Here is a 24,067-nt window from a genome sequence, read left to right on the forward strand (position 1 = left end):
ATGAGCCTACATATTGCCTCCCCAGCACCATGGGCCTACATATTGCCTCCCTGCCATGAGCCTACATATTGCCTCCCCAGCACCATGGGCCTACATATTGCCTCCCTGCCATGAGCCTACATATTCCCTCCCTAGCATCATGGGCCTACATATTGCCTCCCTGCCATGAGCCTACATATTGCCTCCCCAGCACCATGGGCCTACATATTGCCTCCCTGCCATGAGCCTACATATTGCCTCCCCAGCACCATGGGCCTACGTATTGCCTCCCTGCCTTGGGCCTGCATATTGCCTCCCCAGCACCATGGGCCTACATATTGCCTCCCCAGCAACATGGGCCTACATATTGCCTCCCTTGCACCATTGGACTACATATTGCCTCCCTGGCACCATGGGCCTGCATATTGCCTCCCTGACACCATGGGCCTACATATTGCCACCCTTGCACCATGGGCCTACATATTGCCTCCACATCACCATGGGCCTACATATTGCCTCCCCAGCAACATGGGCCTACATATTACCTCCCTTGCACCATTGGACTACATATTGCCTCCCTGGCACCATGGGCCTGCATATTGCCTCCCCAGCACCATGGGCCTACATATTGCCTCCCCAGCAACATGGGCCTACATATTGCCTCCCTTGCACCATTGGACTACATATTGCCTCCCTGGCACCATGGACCTGCATATTGCCTCCCCAGCACCATGGGCCTATGTATTGCCTCCCTGCCTTGGGCCTTCATATTGCCTCCCCAGCACCATGGGCCTATATCTTGCTTCCCTGCCATGAGCCTACATATTGCCTCCCCAGCACCATTGGCCTACGTATTGCCTCCCTGCCTTGGGCCTGCATATTGCCTCCCCAGCACCATGGGCCTACATATTGCCTCCCCAGCAACATGGGCCTACATATTGCCTCCCTTGCACCATTGGACTACATATTGCCTCCCTGGCACCATGGGCCTGCATATTGCCTCCCCAGCAACATGGGCCTACATATTGCCTCCCTGGCACCATTGGACTACATATTGCCTCCCTGGCACCATGGGCCTACATATTGCCTCCCCAGCAACATGGGCCTACATATTACCTCCCTTGCACCATTGGACTACATATTGCCTCCCTGGCACCATGGGCCTGCATATTGCCTCCCCAGCACCATGGGCCTACATATTGCCTCCCCAGCAACATGGGCCTACATATTGCCTCCCTTGCACCATTGGACTACATATTGCCTCCTTGGCACCATGGGCCTGCATATTGCCTCCCCAGCACCATGGGCCTATGTATTGCCTCCCTGCCTTGGGCCTTCATATTGCCTCCCCAGCACCATGGGCCTATATCTTGCCTGCCTGCCATGAGCCTACATATTGCCTCCCCAGCACCATGGGCCTACATATTGCCTCCCTGCCATGGGTCTACATATTGCATCCCTGCCATGAGCCTACGTATTGCCTCCCCATCACCATGGGCCTACATATTGCCTCCCCAGCACCATGACCTACATATTGCCTCCACATCACCATGGGCCTACATATTGCCTCCCCAGCACTATGGGCCTACATATTGCCTCCCTTGCACCATTGGACAACATATTGCCTCCCTGGCACCATGGGCCTACATATTGCCTCCCTGACACCATGGGCCTACATATTGCCCCCCCCCCCCAGCACCATGGGCCTACATATTGCCTCCTCAGTACCATGGGCCTACATATTGCCTCCAAAGCACCATTGGCCTACATATTGCCTCCCTGGCACAATGGACCTACATATTGCCTCCCTGGCACAGTGGACCTATATATTGCCTCCCTTGCACCATGTGCCTACATATTGCCTCCCTTGCACCACGGGCCTACATATTGCCTACCTTGCACAATGAGCCTACGTATTGCCTCCCCAGCACCACGGGCCTACATATTGCCTCCAAAGCACCATTTACCTACATATTGCCTCCCTGGCACCATGGGCCTGCATATTGCCTCCCCAGCACCATGGGCCTACATATTGCCTCCCCAGCAACATGGGCCTACATATTGCCTCCCTTGCACCATTGGACTACATATTGCCTCCTTGGCACCATGGGCCTGCATATTGCCTCCCCAGCACCATGGGCCTATGTATTGCCTCCCTGCCTTGGGCCTTCATATTGCCTCCCCAGCACCATGGGCCTATATCTTGCCTCCCTGCCATGAGCCTACATATTGCCTCCTCAGCACCATGGGCCTACATATTGCCTCCCTGCCATGGGTCTACATATTGCATCCCTGCCATGAGCCTACGTATTGGCTCCCCATCACCATGGGCCTACATATTGCCTCCCCAGCACCATGACCTACATATTGCCTCCACATCACCATGGGCCTACATATTGCCTCCCCAGCACTATGGGCCTACATATTGCCTCCCTTGCACCATTGGACAACATATTGCCTCCCTGGCACCATGGGCCTACATATTGCCTCCCTGACACCATGGGCCTACATATTGCCCCCCCCCCCCCCCCCCCAGCATCATGGGCCTACATATTGCCTCCTCAGTACAATGGGCCTACATATTGCCTCCAAAGCACCATTGGCCTACATATTGCCTCCCTGGCACAATGGACCTATATATTGCCTCCCTTGCACCATTGGACTACATATTGCCTCCCTTGCACCATGGGCCTACATATTGCCTCCCTGGCACAATGGACCTATATATTGCCTCCCTTGCACCATTGGCCTACATATTGCCTCCCTGGCACAATGGACCTATATATTGCCTCCCTTGCACCATGGGCCTACATATTGCCTCCAAAGCACCATGGGCCTACATATTGCCTCCCTGGCACAATGGACCTATATATTGCCTCCCTTGCACCATTGGACTACATATTGCCTCCCTGGCACAATGGACCTATATATTGCATCCCTTGCACCATTGGACTACATATTGCCTCCCTGGCACAGTGGACCTATATATTGCCTCCCTTGCACCATGGGCCTACATATTGCCTCCCTTGCACCACGGGCCTACATATTGCCTACCTTGCACACTGAGCCTACGTATTGCCTCCCCAGCACCACGGGCCTACATATTGCCTCCAAAGCACCATTTACCTACATATTGCCTCCCCCGCACCATGGGCCTACATATTCGATTTGAGTCTCACAAGGGGCTTGTTCTGACATGGCCGGTTGCCGACCCAGCAGCTAGTTAAATCGAGGGGTACAGATTGCCTTCCTGCCAGGCGCCTGGCATTTGGGATAAGGAATCGGAGTAAAGATGGGCCTACATATTACCTCCCTTGCACCATTGGACTACATATTGCCTCCCTAGCACCATGGGCCTGCATATTGCCTCCCTGGCACCATGGGCCTACATATTACCTCCCTTGCACCATTGGACTACATATTGCCTCCCTAACACCATTGGACTACATATTGCCTCCCTAACACCATTGGACTACATATTGCCTCCCTAACACCATTGGACTACATATTGCCTCCTTGGCACCATGGGCCTGCATATTGCCTCCCCAGCACCATGGGCCTATGTATTGCCTCCCTGCCTTGGGCCTTCATATTGCCTCCCCAGCACCATGGGCCGATATCTTGCCTCCCTGCCATGAGCCTACATATTGCCTCCCCAGCACCATGGGCCTATGTATTGCCTCCCTGCCTTGGGCCTTCATATTGCCTCCCCAGCACCATGGGCCTATATCTTGCCTCCCTGCCATGAGCCTACATATTGCCTCCCCAGCACCATGGGCCTACATATTGCCTCCCTGCCATGGGTCTACATATTGCATCCCTGCCATGAGCCTACGTATTGCCTCCCCATCACCATGGGCCTACATATTGCCTCCCCAGCACCATGACCTACATATTGCCTCCACATCACCATGGGCCTACATATTGCCTCCCCAGCACTATGGGCCTACATATTGCCTCCCTTGCACCATTGGACAACATATTGCCTCCCTGGCACCATGGGCCTACATATTGCCTCCCTGACACCATGGGCCTACATATTGCCCCCCCAGCACCATGGGCCTACATATTGCCTCCTCAGTACCATGGGCCTACATATTGCCTCCAAAGCACCATTGGCCTACATATTGCCTCCCTGGCACAATGGACCTATATATTGCCTCCCTTGCACCATTGGACTACATATTGCCTCCCTGGCACAATGGACCTACATATTGCATCCCTGGCACAATGGACCTATATATTGCCTCCCTTGCACCATGGGCCTACATATTGCCTCCCTTGCACCACGGGCCTACATATTGCCTCCCTTGCACCACGGGCCTACATATTGCCTACCTTGCACAATGAGCCTACGTATTGCCTCCCCAGCACCACGGGCCTACATATTGCCTCCAAAGCACCATTTACCTACATATTGCCTCCCCCGCACCATGGGCCTACATATTCGATTTGAGTCTCACAAGGGGCTTGTTCTGACATGGCCGGTTGCCGACCCAGCAGCTAGTTAAATCGAGGGGTACAGATTGCCTTCCTGCCAGGCGCCTGGCATTTGGGATAAGGAATCGGAGTAAAGATGTTTACGAATGAAGGTGTCTGATAAGCCCGATGGGCTGGCCCTTAACTAAGATGGGTGACACTATAATAAACAAACACTTAACTTTCATTGCCTCCCTGGCAACATGGGGATTACATATTGCCTCCCTTGCACCATTGGACTACATATTGCCTCCCTGGCACAATTGACCTTCATATTGCCTCCCTTGCACCATTGGCCTACATGTTGCCTCCCTGGCACCATGGACCTTCATATTGCCACCCTTGCACCATGGGCCTACATATTGCCATCCTTGCACCATTGGCCTACATATTGCCACACTTGCACCATGGGCCAACATATTGCCTCCCTGGTAACATTGACTTACCTATTGCCTCCCTGGCACAATGTGCCTATATATTGCCTCCCCAGCATCGTGAGCCTTCATATTGCCTCCCTTGCACCCTGCGCCTGTTTATTTCCTACCTGGCACAATGGGCCTACATATTGCCTCCCTGGCACAATGTGCCAACACATTGTTTCCCTGGCACCATTGGCCTACAAATTGCCTTCCTGCAACAATGGACCTACATATCCCCAGCACCGTGAGCCTACATATTGCCTCCCTGGCACAATGGGCCTACATATTGACTCCATGGCACCATGGGCCTGCATATTGCCTCCCTAACACCATGGGCCTGCATATTGCCTCCCTAACACCATGGGCCTACATATTGCCTCCCTTGCACCATGGGCCTGCATATTGCCTCCCTAACACCATGGGCCTACATATTGCCACCCTTGCAACATGGGCCTACATATTGCCTCCCTGGCACAATGGGCCTACATTTTGCCTCCCTGGCACCATGGGCCTACATATTGCCTCCCTAACACCATTAGCCTACATATTGCCTCCCTAACACCATGGGCCTACATATTGCCACCCTTGCACCATTGGCCTACATATTGCCTCCCTGGCACCATTGGCCTACATATTGCCTCCCTAACACCATGGGCCTACATTTTGCCTCCCTAACACCATTAGCCTACATATTGCCTCCCTAACACCATTAGCCTACATATTGCCTCCCTAACACCATGGGCCTACATATTGCCACCCTTGCACCATTGGCCTACATATTGCCTCCCTGGCACCATTGGCCTACATATTGCCTCCCCAGCACTGTGAGCCTACATATTGCCTCCCTGGCACAATGGGCCTACATATCACCACCCTTGCACCATGGGCCTACATATTTTCTCCCCAGCACCACTTGCCTACATATTGCCTCCCTGGCACCATTAGCCTTCATATTGCCTCCCTTGCACCATTGGCCTACAACTTGCCTTCCTGGCACAATGGGCTTACATAATTGCCTCCCTTGCACAATGGGCCTAATATTGCCTCCCTTGCACCAAGGGCCTACATATTGCCTCCCTGGCACAATGGGCCTAATATTGCCTCCCAAGCATCATTGGCCTATATATGGCCTACCCAGCACCATGGGCCTTCATATTGCCACCTTTGCACCATGGGCCTACATATTGCCACCCTTGCACCATGGGCCTACATATTGCCACCCTTGCACCATGGGCCTACATATTGCTGCCTGGCACAATTGACCTACATATTGCCTCCCTTGCACAATTGGCCTACATATGGTCACCCTTGCACCATGGGCCTACATATTGCCTCCCTGGCACAATTAACCTACATATTGCCTACCTTGCACAATGGGCCTAATATTGCCTCCCTTGCACCATGGGCCTACATATTGCCTCCCCAGCACCATGGGCCTTCATATTGCCACCCTTGCACAATTGGCCTACATATTGCCTCCCTTGCACCATGGGCCTACACATTGGCCTCACTTGCATCGTGGGCCTACACATTGCCTCCCCAGCACCATGGGCCTACATATTGCCTCCACAGCACCATGGGCCTACATATTGCCTCCCCAGCACCATGGGCCTTCATATTGCCACCCTTGCACAATTGGCCTACATATTGCCTCCCTTGCACCATGGGCCTACACATTGCCTCACTTGCATCGTGGGCCTACACATTGCCTCCCCAGCACCATGGGCCTACATATTGCCTCAGCACCATGGGCCTACATATTGCCTCCCCAGCACCATGGGCCTTCATATTGCCACCCTTGCACCATGGGCCTACATATTGTCCCCCCAGCACCATGGGCCTACATATTGCCTCCCCAGCACAATGGGCCTACATATTGCCACCCTTGCACAATTAGCCTTCATATTGCCTCCCTTGCACAATGGACCTATTTAATATGAAGAAAAATCAGGGTCTAGCTGTGAAGTCTATGAAAATAGTTCATGATGAACAAGTCAGAAACCAAGTTTAACATGAATAGATATTATGAAGATATAAGTAAATTTAACATGTATTAATTGTCAATTTTTTTTTAGCGCATCAGTGTTTTAAAACATTCAATTGGAAGATAAGCTTTACTTTATACGTTTGTTTTGTGTCTGCATGCAGCAACTGAATGTTAACTTTACTTTTGAGAGATGTACAAGTTGTTGTATTTTTCTAGCTGCATACCGTCCTCCCGCCTGAAAACTATAGACAGACTGGACATGAAAGAGATTGAGAGCAGATACGGCCATTTGCCAGAGTATGTCTACTTCAACAAGGGACTCTAGATCTACCATATGCAACATATTTTACTGAGGGCCATTTTTCTTTAAAAAATTTGATTAACCAATTAAATGGCTATTATTTGCCTGTTTTGGAATTATTATATTGACACTGAATACTGAATAGCATTTAGAATTGAAAAAAAAACAACACCATACAATAGATATTTTTAATAACTTGCAAATTTGAAGTATAAAAAAGAGTAAATAATTGTGCTGTTGTAAAACAATCATTTTATGGACACAATTAAGGAACCTAATATGTGGACAGAAACAAAATGATCAATAACTTATCATGCAGTCTGAAATCAAAATGAATTTTATGCCAATATTTATTGATGTCTATTTGCAATAAATTGGTACATGTAAATAAATATAATCATGTTTTTGCCAAAACTTGTGAACTAGATATAAGAATTATTTGTTTCACTTAAAGTATAAATGAGCTAGTTTGATGATGGAACCATTCAAGCGTAGTGATCAGGTCAGCGGTTAGTTTGATAATGGAACCATTCAAGCGTAGTGATCAGGTCAGCGGCTAGTTTGATAATGGAACCATTCAAGCGTAGTGATCAGGTCAGCGGCTAGTTTGATAATGGAACCATTCAAGCGTAGTGATCAGGTCAGCGGTTAGTTTGATAATGGAACCATTCAAGCGTAGTGATCAGGTCAGCGGCTAGTTTGATAATGGAACCATTCAAGCGTAGTGATCAGGTCAGCGGTTAGTTTGATTATGGAACCATTCAAGCGTAGTGATCAGGTCAGCGGCTAGTTTGATAATGGAACCATTCAAGCGTAGTGATCAGGTCAGCGGCTAGTTTGATAATGGAACCATTCAAGCGTAGTGATCAGGTCAGCGGTTAGTTTGATAATGGAACCATTCAAGTGTAGTGATCAGGTCAGCGGTTAGTTTGATAATGGAACCATTCAAGCGTAGTGATCAGGTCAGCGGCTAGTTTGATAATGGAACCATTCAAGCGTAGTGATCAGGTCAGCGGTTAGTTTGATAATGGAACCATTCAAGCGTAGTGATCAGGTCAGCGGTTAGTTTGATAATGGAACCATTCAAGCGTAGTGATCAGGTCAGCGGTTGCCCAATATGTTTAATCAATATAAAAGCCATTGCTTATGAGTAAACTGTGTGAAATAAATAACTGAAAAAGAATACCATTTCAAAGTAGCTAAAGGTTCGATTGTATTGCTTTTGTTTTAATTTGCATCTGGAAATGAACATTAAAATAACATATTGTGCTACTTTCACAATTTGTTTATGACATTTGTTCTTCTCCTTATACATGTATCTTCTTAAGATAGCCAATTTCATACCAAATTGATCTTGGCTAACCTAGGAATCCAAAATTGTATTTAAATGTTCTAGATTGCCAAACTTCATTTGAATCTCTATTGTTTTACTAAGCATTCTGTGTAATATATGATGTTTACATAATACTGGATCATACCATATTTTGTTGAACACTTGTTTATAAGGGGGCTTCAATATGTAAGATAAAATAGTATGAATATTATAGTACTATAATTTAAATATGTATTTATAAAGGTTTTTTTTGTTTGTTATTTTTAGAGCGTCTGTTTGTGTGTTTGCTATTGCTATAGCGATGGCGTTCTCCTTGTTTGAGTCTTTCAATGAATGGATTCGTGGTCATAACTCAATTGTTACAGATAAAAGATGAATGTTAAATGTGTACTCATTTTGTCCTAACGTATTTGAAGAGTTGTGACCCTTCATTTAAGATATTAATCTGTATTATGTTTCTTTTATTGAAGAAATGTTTTGGGGAGGTTTTGGTCTGGCAGGTGGTACACATAACTTTTCCCTCCGGAATAGTAACATTTCTTCTCATCTCTCATTGCTACCAATAAGGCCAGAGCCAAGCTAACGCTGTTATTCACTGAATCAGTCAAGCTAAAATCGCTGTTTTCTGTCAATAATGTCCTAGTGAAACTCCCGTTGCTGTTTTTGTCAATAATTAGCAGTGTATTTTCTGTAAATAAGGTCGCAGTGAAGCAAATACTGCTTTATAGTGTCAAAAAGGTCTCCGTCTAACTAAGGCTGCTATTTTTTAGCATTTGAAACATCCAGAATGTATCGATATTTGTTAATACACCATAAACTTGTATAGAACTTGTAAGACTTCTTCACACCAAAATTAGAAATTGAACATTAAATTAAATTGCCGTCAGAGTGAGGATGTTATGTTTATGCATGTGATATTATTAGTTGAAACACGTTACACCGTGTTTATATGTATAAATCATATAATACATTTTATGGATTCATGGACTTCCTTTTGATAAAGTGTTCAAGAAAACCAGATTGTTTAGAAAGAGAATGTCGTTGTCCAGGTAGACGTCAACCAAGTGGGGCTAGAGAAAATGAACACAATGACTTATTCATGTAGATATAAATGATTATATAAAGATCGTTAATTGATATTTGAGACTTAGAACCGGATTGAGCTATTCGGGCAATACTAAAAGGCTGACCAAATGGCTGCCCATATAGATAAAGAGGGAAAAGGCTGACCAGGCCAAAAAAGGCTGACCAGGAAAATAAAATAGAATTGAAAAGATGTTTTTAATAAAACAAAATAACTTTTATGTTTTAATAAGTATATATTCATTAAGAGTATTGTAATTTTATATGTTTTTTTTTAAATGAGTTAAGAAATAGGAATTGACTTTACTCCTGCTTATGTATGCAGATGATATGGCTTTGATAGCTGAATCTCCGGAAGATCTACAGGAAAGTTTGAATGCGCTTAAAAACTATTGCGATAAATGGGGATTACAAGTCAATACCGACAAAACAAAGGTCATCGTTTTTAAAAAGAGAGGTCGTTTGAGACAAGGTGAAAAATGGACATATGACAATGTTAACTTAGATACAGTAAATGAATTCAATTATCTAGGAATGGTGTTCAGCTCGAGTGGATCGTTCGCTTTAAATCAGAATATGCTAACGGGAAAAGGCCTTAAGGCTATGAACACGCTTATGTCAAATTTAAAATCATTTAACTTTACACCCAAAACATGTTGTCAACTTTTTGATGCATTTGTTAGCTCAATATTGAATTATTCATGTGAAGTTTGGGGTTATGTGAAGTCTCAGGAAGTAGAGAGGCTTCATTTAAGATTTTGTAAACGACTACTAAACGTTAAACTTTCCACGTAACTGCAGCGTTTACGGAGAACTTGGTCGATACCCATTGCATATAAATCGGTATATACGGCTAATTAAAGACTGGCTTAAGGTCGTCAATACAGACAATTGTATTATTAAATCTTTGTACGATCTATCATATATCGACTTTGTTAATGGAAAACATAATTGGTGTAGCAATATTAAGAATATTCTCGACAAATTTGGTTTCACTTATGTATGGAATAATCCAGACATTGTTATTACTAAGCAGTTTATACCTACATGTATGTTTAAGCAGACAGTTATAGACAATTTCATGCAAGAATGGCGAGAGAGTCTACAAAATAATGGTGTATTGACAGTGTACAAACATTTAAAACATAACCTTGAATACGAACAATATCTGGACATTGTTACAAACAAATCACTGCGTAGCTGTTTAACGAGGATGCGTGTATCTGGTCACAAATTACGTGTGGAAACTGGACGATATGGACCGCAACGTGTCAATAGAGAAGATAGACAATGCGTATTATGTGTTAATGCTTTAAGAGACATTGAAGATGAGTTTCATTTTATTTTAAAATGTGATTGTTACAAAGACATTAGGAAACGTTATATAAGCAAGTATTACACTAGAAACCCGAGTATGTGGAAATTGATTGAGTTGTTTTCATCAAATAAAAGATCGGTGTTAAATCGATTGTGTACATATATAAGCAAAGCTAATGAAATAAGAAATTTGCTTATAAATACTATCCTTTAATTACACTTGTTTGTATTAATATGTTTTGTTTCTGTATTATTTGTATTTATTTACCATCATTTTGTGTTATAATTATTTGTATGGATGAGAAACAATATGTTTAAATCCAAATAAATCATCTTTCTGTTCTGTTCTGTTCTGTTCTGTTCTGTTCTATAATAGAAGGATACAGTTGATCATTTGTGAAACTTAATGACATAATGTAATTGGAAACATGTATTTCTTATCGCTGACCAACATAGTCAGCCTTTTTCGAACACTTACATAGCAAAATATCTTATCGCTGACCAACATGGTCAGCCTGTATTTGTTATGTTATTCGCTGACTATCACGATCCGCCTTTTTCGAAACTCTAACTCACAAGGATAGTAGATAGTAGATGTTGTTTAATTCGGAAATAAAATATTAAAAAGGTAATGTTAATACATGTATGATACAATAGAAGGATACAGTTGATCATTTATAAAACTTAATGACATAATGTAATTGGAAACATGTATTTCTTATCGCTGACCAACACGGTCAGCCTGTATTTGTTATGTTATTCGCCGACTATCACGGTCCGCCTTTTTCGAAACTCTAACTAACAACGATAGTAGATGTTGTTTAATTCGGAAAGAAAATATTTAAAAAGTAATGTTAATACATGTATGATATGATAGAATGATTTGTAAAACTTAATGACATATGAGCAAAAGAATAAAAATTATTTAATCGACAGCATGGGAAACGAACGACGTGATGATAGAATTAATCCGGATGGGCTAAAAATTCAACTATCGCAGATTTATGGGGAAAATGAAGACTGTCTAAATATCGTTGTACCTACAGTCAAAAAACAAGACAATTCAATAGATTGTGGCTTATATGCCATTGCACATGCAACATCTTTTTGTTTTCGGCAAAACCCGTGTTTCGATTTAATATTTAATTCATTAAAACTGCGTGATCATTTATTAGAATGGTTAGAAAAAGAAGAAATGTCTGAATTTCCAATCACTTCCAAGACAATCAGTGGACGGCGAAAAAATCATTAAAATTGAAAACTATTGTGTATGTAATTTGCCAGAATGCTTAGGCGACCAAGTGCAATGTGATAACTGACTGAACAATTACAACTTAGGCTCAGACATTTACGTATTCAGTAACTCGATCAATCCTTCATTCAATCTTGTGATCAATGCATCTTTCTTTATTTATTTAACCATTAAATCAATCGATCAATCAATCACATGGGCCATGACAAGAGCACCTCCACGTGATGTGGCCTGGATGAAGAAGGATACTTTTTCTTACAAAAACGTGAAAAAAATGAAGACTGTCTAAATATCGTTGTACCTACAGTCCAAAAACAAGACAATGCAATAGATTATGGCTTATATGCCATTTATTTAACCATTAACTCAATCAATAAATCAATCAATCAATGGATACTTTTTCTTACAAAAACGTTACGAAAAGTCATCCATCTTCAACTAAACGCTCTTATTATTTATAATATATCAATAATATATTAATTATAATAATTTAAATAGTACACAGAAATAAATAAAACAACAAAAAAATTATAAAATATTAAAAGAAATCCATTCTCATTTTTCTGGTCAGCCTTTTCTGGCCTGGTCAGCCTTTTCCCTCTATATCTATATTGGCAGCCATTTAGTCAGCCTTTTAGCACGACCCGAGCTATTCCAACAACCATTTAATTTGACTTGTCGAGTTTTAAGTGTCTTTCATTTATAAGCAAAAAAAATAACTCGTGAACTTCCAACTTAAGAAAATGATTTTTTTTTAAGACAAGCTCATAATCAGAGTATGGATCTTGGATCAACCGCAGATTTTGCCTAAAAAGCTGCAAAAATTCTACCAAAATTCGAACCAGTGAGAAGAATAGATGAAATCATGAAAATTATTAAATAAATAATTAGCGACCAGAGCAGTAAGTAACGTGAAAGTAGTTTAACAAAGCGAATCTAAAATTGTGATCATGGTGGAGGTAATCTGTTTTGGGTTTACTAAAATCGATCACCGCGAAATACAGTAGCATATTCACAAAAGCATGACTTGTTACAAGTCGAATGCGGAGCTGAGCGGACAGAAGATCCATTTTTTAGACAACTAGTATTCTGTGGTGTTCAATTCTGGTATGTCAACATGAATCTACAGCGTGGTGACTGGTACATTTTAAACTACTGGCATATTGGCGTCAGCTGAAATGTTAGGTCTTCTATATTTTTGGACAATTCATATAAAGAGCATTTTTGACTAAAATAAGGTTATTTTTGATGAAAATAGGGTTAGTTTTGGCGAAAATAAAGTTATTTTCGCGAAAATAACCTTTTTGACAAATATATAGTTAGTTTGGGGCTAAAATAAAGTTATATTCGCGAAAATAAGCTTTTGACAATTCTGATAATAGGGTTAGTTTGATAAAAATGTAATTAGCTTTTGGCGAAAATAAAGTTATTTTCACGAAAATAAGATTTTGATGAAAATCTGGAAATAGGGTTAGTTTTGGCGAAAATAACATTATTTCACGAAAATAACATCTGAAAATATGGCTAGTTTTGGCGAAAATAAAGTTATTTTGCGAAACTAACATTTGACAAAAATATAGATATTTTTTGGCGAAAATAAGATTTTGGTAACAATCTGAATATAGGGTAAGTTTAGGGAATAAAGTTATTTTCGCGAAAAATATTTTTTTTATGAAAATATAGTAAGTTTTTCGCGAAAATATGATTTTGATAAAAAAATGGAATATAATGTTTGTACTTTTGTCGTCGTAAATAACAATTTTTAATCCAAAATATTAAAATATTTTTATTTGGTCTACATAACACATATGACAAGTTAGATCAAGTCGAAGTTTTATTAGCATTAACATAAGGAGGGCCATGATGGCCCTAAATCCTCACCTGAGTAAAAGAGTTTAACCTTTGTATTCAATATAGCTTGATATTTGTCCTCAAAGAATATTGAAAATCATACTGGTCAAACATGTTGCCATGATAATCACGCCGGACATTAACTGATCACAATAGCTCACCTTGAACACTTTGTGCTCATGTGAGCTAAAAAGTAATTGCTATTTAACAGAATACAATATAAATACAGAATACAAAATAAATGACCGTGAAAAAGTAATATATATACAAACACAAATGTAACTATTAATAATGAAACATGTATGTTAAATATTTACAAAATGAAATGTTTCGAAACAATAATGTTTACGTAAGTTTGAGTAAATTTAACAATGATATGTGAAAGTACTTTAACATGTTTGTGTCGATCACAGTTTAATCCTTAATCCGAATGTGCAACCTCAACCCTGTTGTCACACACTTGTTTGTCATTAACCGGATTCAGTTGATGATAATGACCCATATGTATAGACCGTTATTGCTACTGAAGTTGATGATAATGACCCATATGTATAGACCGTTATTGCTACTGAAGTTGATGATAATGACCCGTATGTAAAGACCGTTATTGCTACTGAAGTTGATGATAATGACCCGTATGTCTAGACCGTTATTGCTACTGAAGTTGATGATAATGACCCGTATGTAAAGACCGTTATTGCTACTGAAGTTGATGATAATGACCCATATGTATAGACCGTTATTGCTACTGAAGTTGATGATAATGACCCATATGTATAGACCGTTATTGCTACTGAAGTTAATGATAATGACCCATATGTATAGACCGTTATTGCTACTGAAGTTGATGATAATGACCCGTATGTATAGACCGTTATTGCTACTGAAGTTGATGATAATGACCCGTATGTATAGACCGTTATTGCTACTGAAGTTAATGATAATGACCCGTATGTATAGACCGTTATTGCTACTGAAGTTGATGATAATGACCCGTATGTCTAGACCGTTATTGCTACTGAAGTTGATGATAATGACCCGTATGTCTAGACCGTTATTGCTACTGAAGTTGATGATAATGACCCGTATGTATAGACCGTTATTGCTACTGAAGTTGATGATAATGACCCGTATGTATAGACCGTTATTGCTACTGAAGTTGATGATAATGACCCATATGTATAGACCGTTATTGCTACTGAAGTTGATGATAATGACACGTATGTATAGACCGTTATTGCTACTGAAGTTGATGATAATGACCCGTATGTAAAGACCGTTATTGCTACTGAAGTTAATGATACTGACCCGTATGTATAGACCGTTATTGCTACTGAAGTTGATGATAATGACCCGTATGTATAGACCGTTATTGCTACTGAAGTTAATGATAATGACCCATATGTATAGACCGTTATTGCTACTGAAGTTGGTCATTACCGTTATTGCTACTGAGGTTGATGATAATGACCCGTATGTCTAGACCGTTATTGCTACTGAGGTTGATGATAATGACCCATATGTATAGACCGTTATTGCTACTGAAGTTGATGATAATGACCCATATGTATAGACCGTTATTGCTACTGAAGTTGATGATAATGACCCATATGTATAGACCGTTATTGCTACTGAAGTTGATGATAATGACCCGTATGTATAGACCGTTATTGCTACTGAAGTTGATGATAATGACCCGTATGTATAGACCGTTATTGCTACTGAAGTTGATGATAATGACCCATATGTATAGACCGTTATTGCTAGTGTTTATCATCTTGGATTATAGTATTATTTCTCTTAAAATACCTTTTGGTTAGTGTGTGTATTATATTTTGGGATTATATTCGTGTTATTATTATGTATGTGTGTTTTGAGTAATTCATAGATAGTCTATCAATTTCATAGACATACATGTAACTTTCAAGCGGAATATTCTGTTAATTTAATTGTCTAAAATTCATAGTGAGAGATGCCTGTATCATGTGATAGGTATGGGAAAGGGTATGTTTTATGTAGAGCAAATAAAAATATTTTAATATTTTGGTTTAAAAATTTTCATTAATGACAACAAAAGTAAGTATATCTTCCTATTTTTATCAAAATCTTATGTTGACGAAAAAAAACACTTTATTTTTGCCCAAAACTCACCCTATTTTTAGATTTAAATCAAAATCTTATTTTCGCTAAAAAACTATTTTCGCCCCAAAGTAACTATCTTTGTCAAATTATTTTCGCCAAAATTTAGGTTGGGTATAAAAGACTGGCCGGACCGGACCAAATCCGGTCCAACTGAAATCTCCGAACTGTTACGGAAATCGTTCGGAAGTTTACCTAATTTCCGGACCAAATTAAAATACGCATTGCTATGTTTCATAGATATTTTAGTTATGAATTAATAGATTTTATTATGTCGGGTTACAATACTACTAAAAATAATAATAATAAAAATATTAATAAATTATGAATGTCTGTCTGTATGGTGGTGGTGGTGGTGTTAGTAGTTTATACTCCGGATTCCGGCGTAAGCACGTTGAAGCAAGTGACAGTTCAACCACCGCACATCTATCCTGAGCAGACTATCAGGCGGTTAACCAGTACTAGGTGCCTTCACCTCTGCAAGGAACTGACAACTTCTGTACACGCCAGGGGCAGTGGTACAGTGCGAATAGTTCTAGAAAGGATTTCATAACTAATCACAACAGAAGTAACCTAGTCCGCCCGGGAATCGAACAAGGGTTGTCCGATTCACAGTCCAACGCTCTACCGATTGAGGTAACCGGGCGGACCTTCTGTCTGTATGTATGTACGTCTGTCTGTTTGTGCGTCTGTATGCATGTCTGTCTGTGTGTATGTATGTACGGCTGTATGTGCGTTTGTATGTATATATGTGAGTATATTGTTTACACGGAATCATTTTCTAAGATTAAATTAACTTATGTTTGTATTTAGAAATACTATGTAATAAGCTGTTAATTTTTGTGTTTATTATAATTATTAATAGTTTTATTATTATAATATATAAACTACTAACACCACTACTACAGTTCGGAGATTTCATTTCGTCCGGATTTGGCCCGGTCCGGCCAGTCTTTTATACCCATTAACCATATTTTCAGATTTTTATCAAAATCTTATTTTCGCGATAATAACTTTATTTTCGCCCAAAACTTTCAGCTACAATAACCGATATTTTCATCAATTCTTCGTTTACCGCTATGAAATTTCAACCACAAGTGCATCTCTCGTGTTTTACGTTTTTTGTTGTTTTGTTTTTTTGTTGTTTTTTTTAAATTCGTCTAAAACGTGCGCCTTTCTTTTATTTTTGAAAAACACTGCTCATTTATGTTTTTATTTTTTTAAATACATGTATTCAATGTTTTATTACAAATCGTTTGATATCAAGAAAAGTGTACCTTACCGACTTCGTTTTTGCGCATTATCAAATAAACTAACCACTATACCTGTTTCTTTTTCAATATGTATTGTATTAAAACGTTTAGCATGACGTTAATCGAACTATTGTTTTTGTTAATTAAATGAAAAGATTAGAAATCTTAGAGTGTTTAATGTTAGGAATATTTGTAATTGTTGTACAAAATATCTAATTCCACACAAGACGGGCGCTGAATAACCAGCTTTATAAATCAACGGATGACTTAAATCTGGTGGCTATTTTAATGAGAGGCTTTCTAAATTATTAAGCAATCTCATTTGCCGAATTATAATATTTTGATAAAACACATCAATAATCGTTCAAGTCATGGGACTATGCTGATTAGTGCTTTGTTTTCAGCTCGACTATTCGAAGAATAAGGAGAGTTATCCTAGTCACCCGAGCGTTGGCGTCGGCGACGGCGTAACCACTTATGTTAAGTTTTTGTAAGAGTTTTTGTATCACCTCAAATATTTTCAAAGTCCATTGACATCTGGCTTTGAAACTTCGCACGCTTGTTCACCATCATGCCTCCAACCTGTACACAGGAGGAGGTAACTGTATCGAGCATTTTAACAGATGTATGCCCCTTTTTCGACTTAGAATTTACGTTAAAGTTTGCGTACCATCTCAAATATTTTCGAAGTCCATTGACATCTGGCTTTGAAACTTTGCACGCCTGTTCACCAACATGCCCCTCAGCCTGTACACAGGAGGAGGTAACTCTATCAAACATTTTGACAAAATTATGCCCCTTTTTCGACTTAAAATTTACGTTTAAGTTTGCGCACCACCTCAAATATTTTCAAAGTCCATTTACATCTGGCTTTGAACCTTTGCACACTTGTTCACCATCATACCCCAACCTGTACAACAGGAGGAGGTAACTGTATCAAGCATTTTGACAAAATTATGCCCCTTTTTCGACTTAGAATTTACGTTAAAGTTTGCGTACCACCTCAAATATTTTCCATTCAAATTATGTAAATATCTCAGCACATCATGTATTGCATTGAAATCTAATCTAAAAGTGGTCCATGCATGTTTCGCCAAAACTTTTCAATCCATACACCGAAAAGCGGCGGAATAGTCGAGCGCTCTGTCTCTGTGACAGCTCTTGTTTATATATTCATCTACATCTAAATCGAAGGCTCAGCAGCTTTAAGCTTGTCTGATAATTGTCTTACAGATGACAGTGTCATTAATAGGCACCCCAAAGTCCCAGACATGACCCTGTAAGCGACGTTACCTGATGGTTTACAACATATTGTAAGATTGCTATTAAAATTACAAAATTTTATAAATCCCGCAAGGTCACTGCTTCATTGACTTCCGACCAGGTCCACGTATCCATAATGATATCCAAGTATAACAAAATTTCTATGTAAGGCTTTATTTACAAATAATTTTTATAAATTTCATATTTCTTACTTATTCGTTCTTATCTATTACTTAAAATAAACGTACTAAGTCTAAAAATTGATCTATTGAAAACAGAGATTTTATGGGTGGAATCTTAGCTTATACCAAATTTTGTTTAAAGTTAGGAATGATTGTGGACACCGTCCCTCGACAGAACGTGCTTATGGTTTGAAGAGACTGATGGAAAAAAAAACTTGTAAAGGGCGGGGTTTGAACCCACGACCTGTGGATCCGAAGTCAGCCTCCCGTCCTCTTAGACTCGACCATGAAGCTGTACCGGATGGTCATTTTAGACGTTATTCTGAATCAAAAGATCAAGTTCCTGGTTAATCTGAATTTTTTACTCGGACAATGACAAACCGGTACAAACTTCACAACATTATACAAACATTTCATTAATATTGACGGTCCATAAACTCAATGGATTATTTTGGAGAGTACACATATTTGGTGTGTTGAAAGATCAAGAGAATCCCAGATTATAACAGTATTTAAAGAAAACGGATACTATTTTGTTGTTCTATAGGATAACAATTCTTCATTTTGCTTTTGGAGTCATGATATTGTCAGGACCGGGTGTCAGAATATTGGTGGTCATAATCGGAGATCATATTCTTATGACCCCCGTAATAATAATATGACCGAAGGGTCATAATATTATGACCCTCGGTCATATTAATTTTTATGCACCCCGGTCATAATTTTATGACCCCGTTCAAGTTTAGTGAAGATCGCGTTAAAATGTGATTTCTAAAGCATTCACATGTTTTTTCTAAGTTTTGACCTCGTGGCCTAGTTTAGACCCCACATACCCCAGTTTCAAACGTGACCTAAATATCATTAAAATATTCATTTTGACCTAGTTTGGTGAGGATCAGGCAAAAATTGTGACCTTGTTTTTGACCCCACATGACCTAGATTTTATTTAGGTTGATATTGTGACCAAGTTTGATCGAGCTAAAAATGTGGCCGGTAGTTAAAAAGGCTTGTCAGTCTTCTCTGACGTCGGGCATCTTGTCACTTACAGTGGTTTTGCTTAAATATTCGGTTGGAGTTGCCGAGTGGTTAAGGTCGTTGACTCCTAATCCAGCGGCCCGGGTTCGATTCCCAAGCGGGGAAGCTGGAAATTGTGAAACGCATGTTTCCCATTCAACTAGACCAGCGTTACTGAATTGAAATCCAGGCATCCTCGCCGCCTGAAAACTAGCCAATTATGGCTATCTAAAAGAGGGCGTTAAACTGAATATGAATAATATGAATATGGACAAATTTATGAAATAGAAAATAGGGGTCTTACCGTCAATTTTTTCACAAACAGCAATAACATTAAGATTTTGTAACGTTGAAACTTACAACGCATCTTAAAAACCAGCTATACCAGCTGAGGCCGATATTGTTGTTGTTGTTGTTGTTATTTCCCAGTTTTATGACCGACCCGCCTCTTCACGAGGACATTATGGCTTTGATATACCAGCTATACATGGTAGAGGAAGACTCCAGGTGCCTCTCCGGGCAATTTTCAGGCTCGGGCGGGCACCTGGGTAGAACCAACGACGTTCCGTAACCTAGCTGGTTAGCTTCCTCACATGAATGATCTTGACCGTGAGTCTCGGTGGCGCAATGATATCGCGCTTGCTTATTAAAGTGGATGCATTGGCGGTAAAATAGTTCATTTTCTGGAGTGCAAGATTGTAAAAAAGGCAATCATTACGTGGAAAAGCACAATGTTTATGCCACCCATGAAAGTGCTGTCAAATAACCTTAACCTCGTTTATGTCACCTATATGTCACTCATATATACCTCCAAAAATAGGCGAAACGGGTGTGGGGTAGCCCAGTGGTTTTATTACCTGCGACGCTCCTCGTCGTTACAAATTATTCAAATTTCAGTGTATTGTTGAAGAGACATTCTTCTTTGGATTTGGGGTATTTGTGTCACTTTTCAGACGTGTTTAAGTAGACAAAGTAAACAATTATATCAATATGAGGAATAAAATATGCAAATCGGTTGTGGGGAAGTCCCATGTTTTATGACCTGTGACGCCCATAACAATAAGATGTTGTTCAAATTTAAGGGCCATAACTCCCGAACAGGTGGAGCAAATCCATGTTTTCTTTCTGCACAACTCGGCAACGTTACACCGGCATCCGCATTATAGATTTCCCACGTTCATTACACTGTCATTGTTCCATGTCTTGGTCATAAAACTAATGTAATGTGAGGAACCTCATTCACGGGGGATGACTGTGCGTAACGAGGCGCAATGGGACAACTGGATATCTGTGGGAAGTCCCCGTAGAATGGAAGTGAGCACATTCTATAGACCGGAGTATAGCTGTCGTATCGATCATTTTCAAGAATTAAAGGGGCTAGACACCAGATGATAAAAAACGGCAAACACAGTATTTCCTCAAAACAAGCATAGAATTGTCAATGCGAGGTCGATAATACATCACGTTACATTATAATAAACGCAACAATCATGCTGCTGTCTTATCTGTAGCTAGAATAGCGCATTATGGTTTCCCAGTTTAAATCATATATTTGAGTACAGATAAATATACCGACGCTATTTTTAAACGTACTGGGATTTACGTGGTAGACATCCTTTGTAAATTTCGAATTGGAAAAATGCGTATTTACTGCGAAAGAAGCATGTGTCGTAAGCGATGTGATACGTCAGTATGTATGATTCAAAGCATTGTACACAACGATGTCAATTTTATGTAAGTTGTTTTACTTTTTTTCTTGCAATTGTCATCTGGTTCCAAGCCCCTTAAATAATAGGCATATATTTTTTTGACTCAACTAAAATCTAAATTATTGTACGAAATTCGTCGCAATTAATGGTCGAAACTCGTCTATTCGTCTAAACTCGCCTCAATTAATGATCGAATCCATTCGAAATAATGTGTCGAAACTCATCTCAAATATTGAACGAAAGTCTTCCAAATAATTGGTAAAGCTTAATCTTAATTAGTTTTTAAACCCGTACAGATGGAAACTCGTCTTAAACAAACCCGTTTCAACATTTATTACTGGTCGATATTCATCTCAATTTATCGTTGAGACTAAAATTAACCGAAACTCGGCCAAATAATAACTAATGTCATTTCGAGAGCTCAATGTTAAAACGATTTTCGTAATATTTGAAGAAAACGAAAAGAAAAACGAAAATATTGAAATCCGTTTATTTCCGGAAAAACTATGGTCTTTTTTGCCTTTCTTGATTAACTTAAATGACCATTGATTATCACGTTGCAAACGTAAGAAGAAGTATTTAGTAAAACACAATGATGTGCACAAATTAAACAGATATGCTATTTCGCAATTAACAATTTCTATCGGCTGTAATTTGCTTGCAAGTAACTTGTTCAGCCATTAACATAATAAGTTCATAAGTATCCTTTTTTTAATAATGAGATTCAATCAGAAACGTCCTCGTTTTATGACGATCCAGTCGCAATGTTCACATGTCCATTTTCACTTACAGTCCTACGGACGGTCCCTTTTTGTTTTCCTCGTTTTTTCCCATTCCTTGGCTCTGCATGGTCGTCGACCTTTGACCCACAGGAACTTCTGCAGACATAGTTGATGTCACACATGAATCTCTTACATATGCACAGCTAGATTTCGTGGACAAAGGTAATAGCTGGCTAGGGTCAGAAATATTATGTTCCTCAATAAAAACCGTGAAATCCAATATTTTACTTAATATACTACAAACTGCTCTCCGTCACAATTTTATGGATCAATTTCGCTTATTTCATATCATCGAAATCTTCTGCAACCTCGTCCATTGTGTTTGTTAGCCTATTGCTTATTGCCCTGTGTTTTCAATATCACGCCTAAATCGCCAGGCCTCGGAAAATTTACGGCGCACCTCAACCAAACGTTGGAGGGTAGCCCGTTCTTCCTTTAGAGACGCAATGTCCTGCGGAATAGGATTCTGTCTGGGGCTCAACAATTCCAAGTCCCTTTTTAAAACATCATCCTCACGTTCCAACTCCGAAATTTATTCGTCCAACGACGATGGCCTCTTCGAACGCCAAGTTTTGGGCCGAGCTCCCGAATCCGCCATGTAAAAAAAATAGACCAATTAGACTCAATATTAGACGACCGTTTCCGCGACTTAAACTCTAACAATTAACGTAATCGCCAAATAAATGCATCAATTTCGTAAAATTACCGAAAAGGGATTAAAGCTGCTAGAGTTAACTCCCTTATAATTAAGATTTTTGAAGCAAAAATTGCGAATTCACAAAGCTCTGAAAATGTCTTCCATACCGTTTTCATATTTCATAGAGGCAACATTTTGCCAACAGTTCCCACCAGTACGTTCAAATACTCGGATTAAGTTTGCATTAATTATTGACAAAAGTGTACTAACAAAGTCAACCCCCTCAAAACCTTTTTCTGTAAGTTAAACTGTCTGATTATTTTGGCCTGTCATGTATATTGAAGTTCCATGAGAGCAATTCTGTCTCTGTCGCTCTGTAGACCAACCAATACACGTCGTGCTAATAAATAATCGTGTGAGAATATACTGCAATATTGTGAATAAATGTTTAATTTATTGACATGTGTATTTGATAAAAATAATATAATTGCCAATACACGAAATTAATTTACTAATGTAAATAATTTAAATCTTTTGATATGTAAAACTTCAACGCATAAAATGATAAAAAGTAGACCGAAAAAACTGATTGAGAATTCCAAGTTGGTGCACAGATGAAACACAAAAATTATTTGTGTCCTTAAGATAATGACTAAGCTGGTCAAACCCAGCTATTGTTTTCTTTTTGCAGACAGTTAGTATTGAAACGGCATCTCTGTTTCTTTATCTTGATTTGACTGGGCATCTCATGTCATGGCATTTAAACAAAATTTATTTATATTTATATGAAAAACTACAGAAACAAGCTCAGAAGCCAACAGTTTAAACGTTTTATGGCACAGGCTAAACGCCAAAGACATAGAACACAAAATCAAAAAATCACTAACAATAAACATGGAACAACAGCACAACACTTCACAAACTACGCAGTGCATATATACTATATACAAACTAGGTATGTTTATCAAGGATTGTTAGTTACCGCCTTGGAAAGGTCAGTAAAATGTAAATTTACTGGGGGTTTAAACCAGTTTGTGTGCACATTCTCACTCTTATCCAACCAATCCTGAATAAAGTAAAAACACAA

General features: G+C 39.9%; 1 protein-coding gene across 1 annotated transcript in view; it reads left to right on the forward strand.

Annotated features, from left to right (window-relative positions):
* The window catches only part of LOC128223215 (sideroflexin-2-like), a 47,421-nt gene extending 36,228 nt beyond the window's left edge, over positions 1 to 11,193 (forward strand). The window contains exon 7 of the mRNA XM_052932505.1: positions 7,081 to 11,193. Coding sequence (XP_052788465.1) covers positions 7,081 to 7,189 — 109 coding nt within the window. The 3' untranslated portion in view covers positions 7,190 to 11,193. The remainder of the gene's footprint in view (positions 1 to 7,080) is intronic.
* Positions 11,194 to 24,067: the final 12,874 nt, after the last annotated feature.

This window comes from Mya arenaria, chromosome 17, assembly GCF_026914265.1.
Source record: "Mya arenaria isolate MELC-2E11 chromosome 17, ASM2691426v1".
NCBI lineage: Eukaryota > Metazoa > Mollusca > Bivalvia > Myida > Myidae > Mya > Mya arenaria.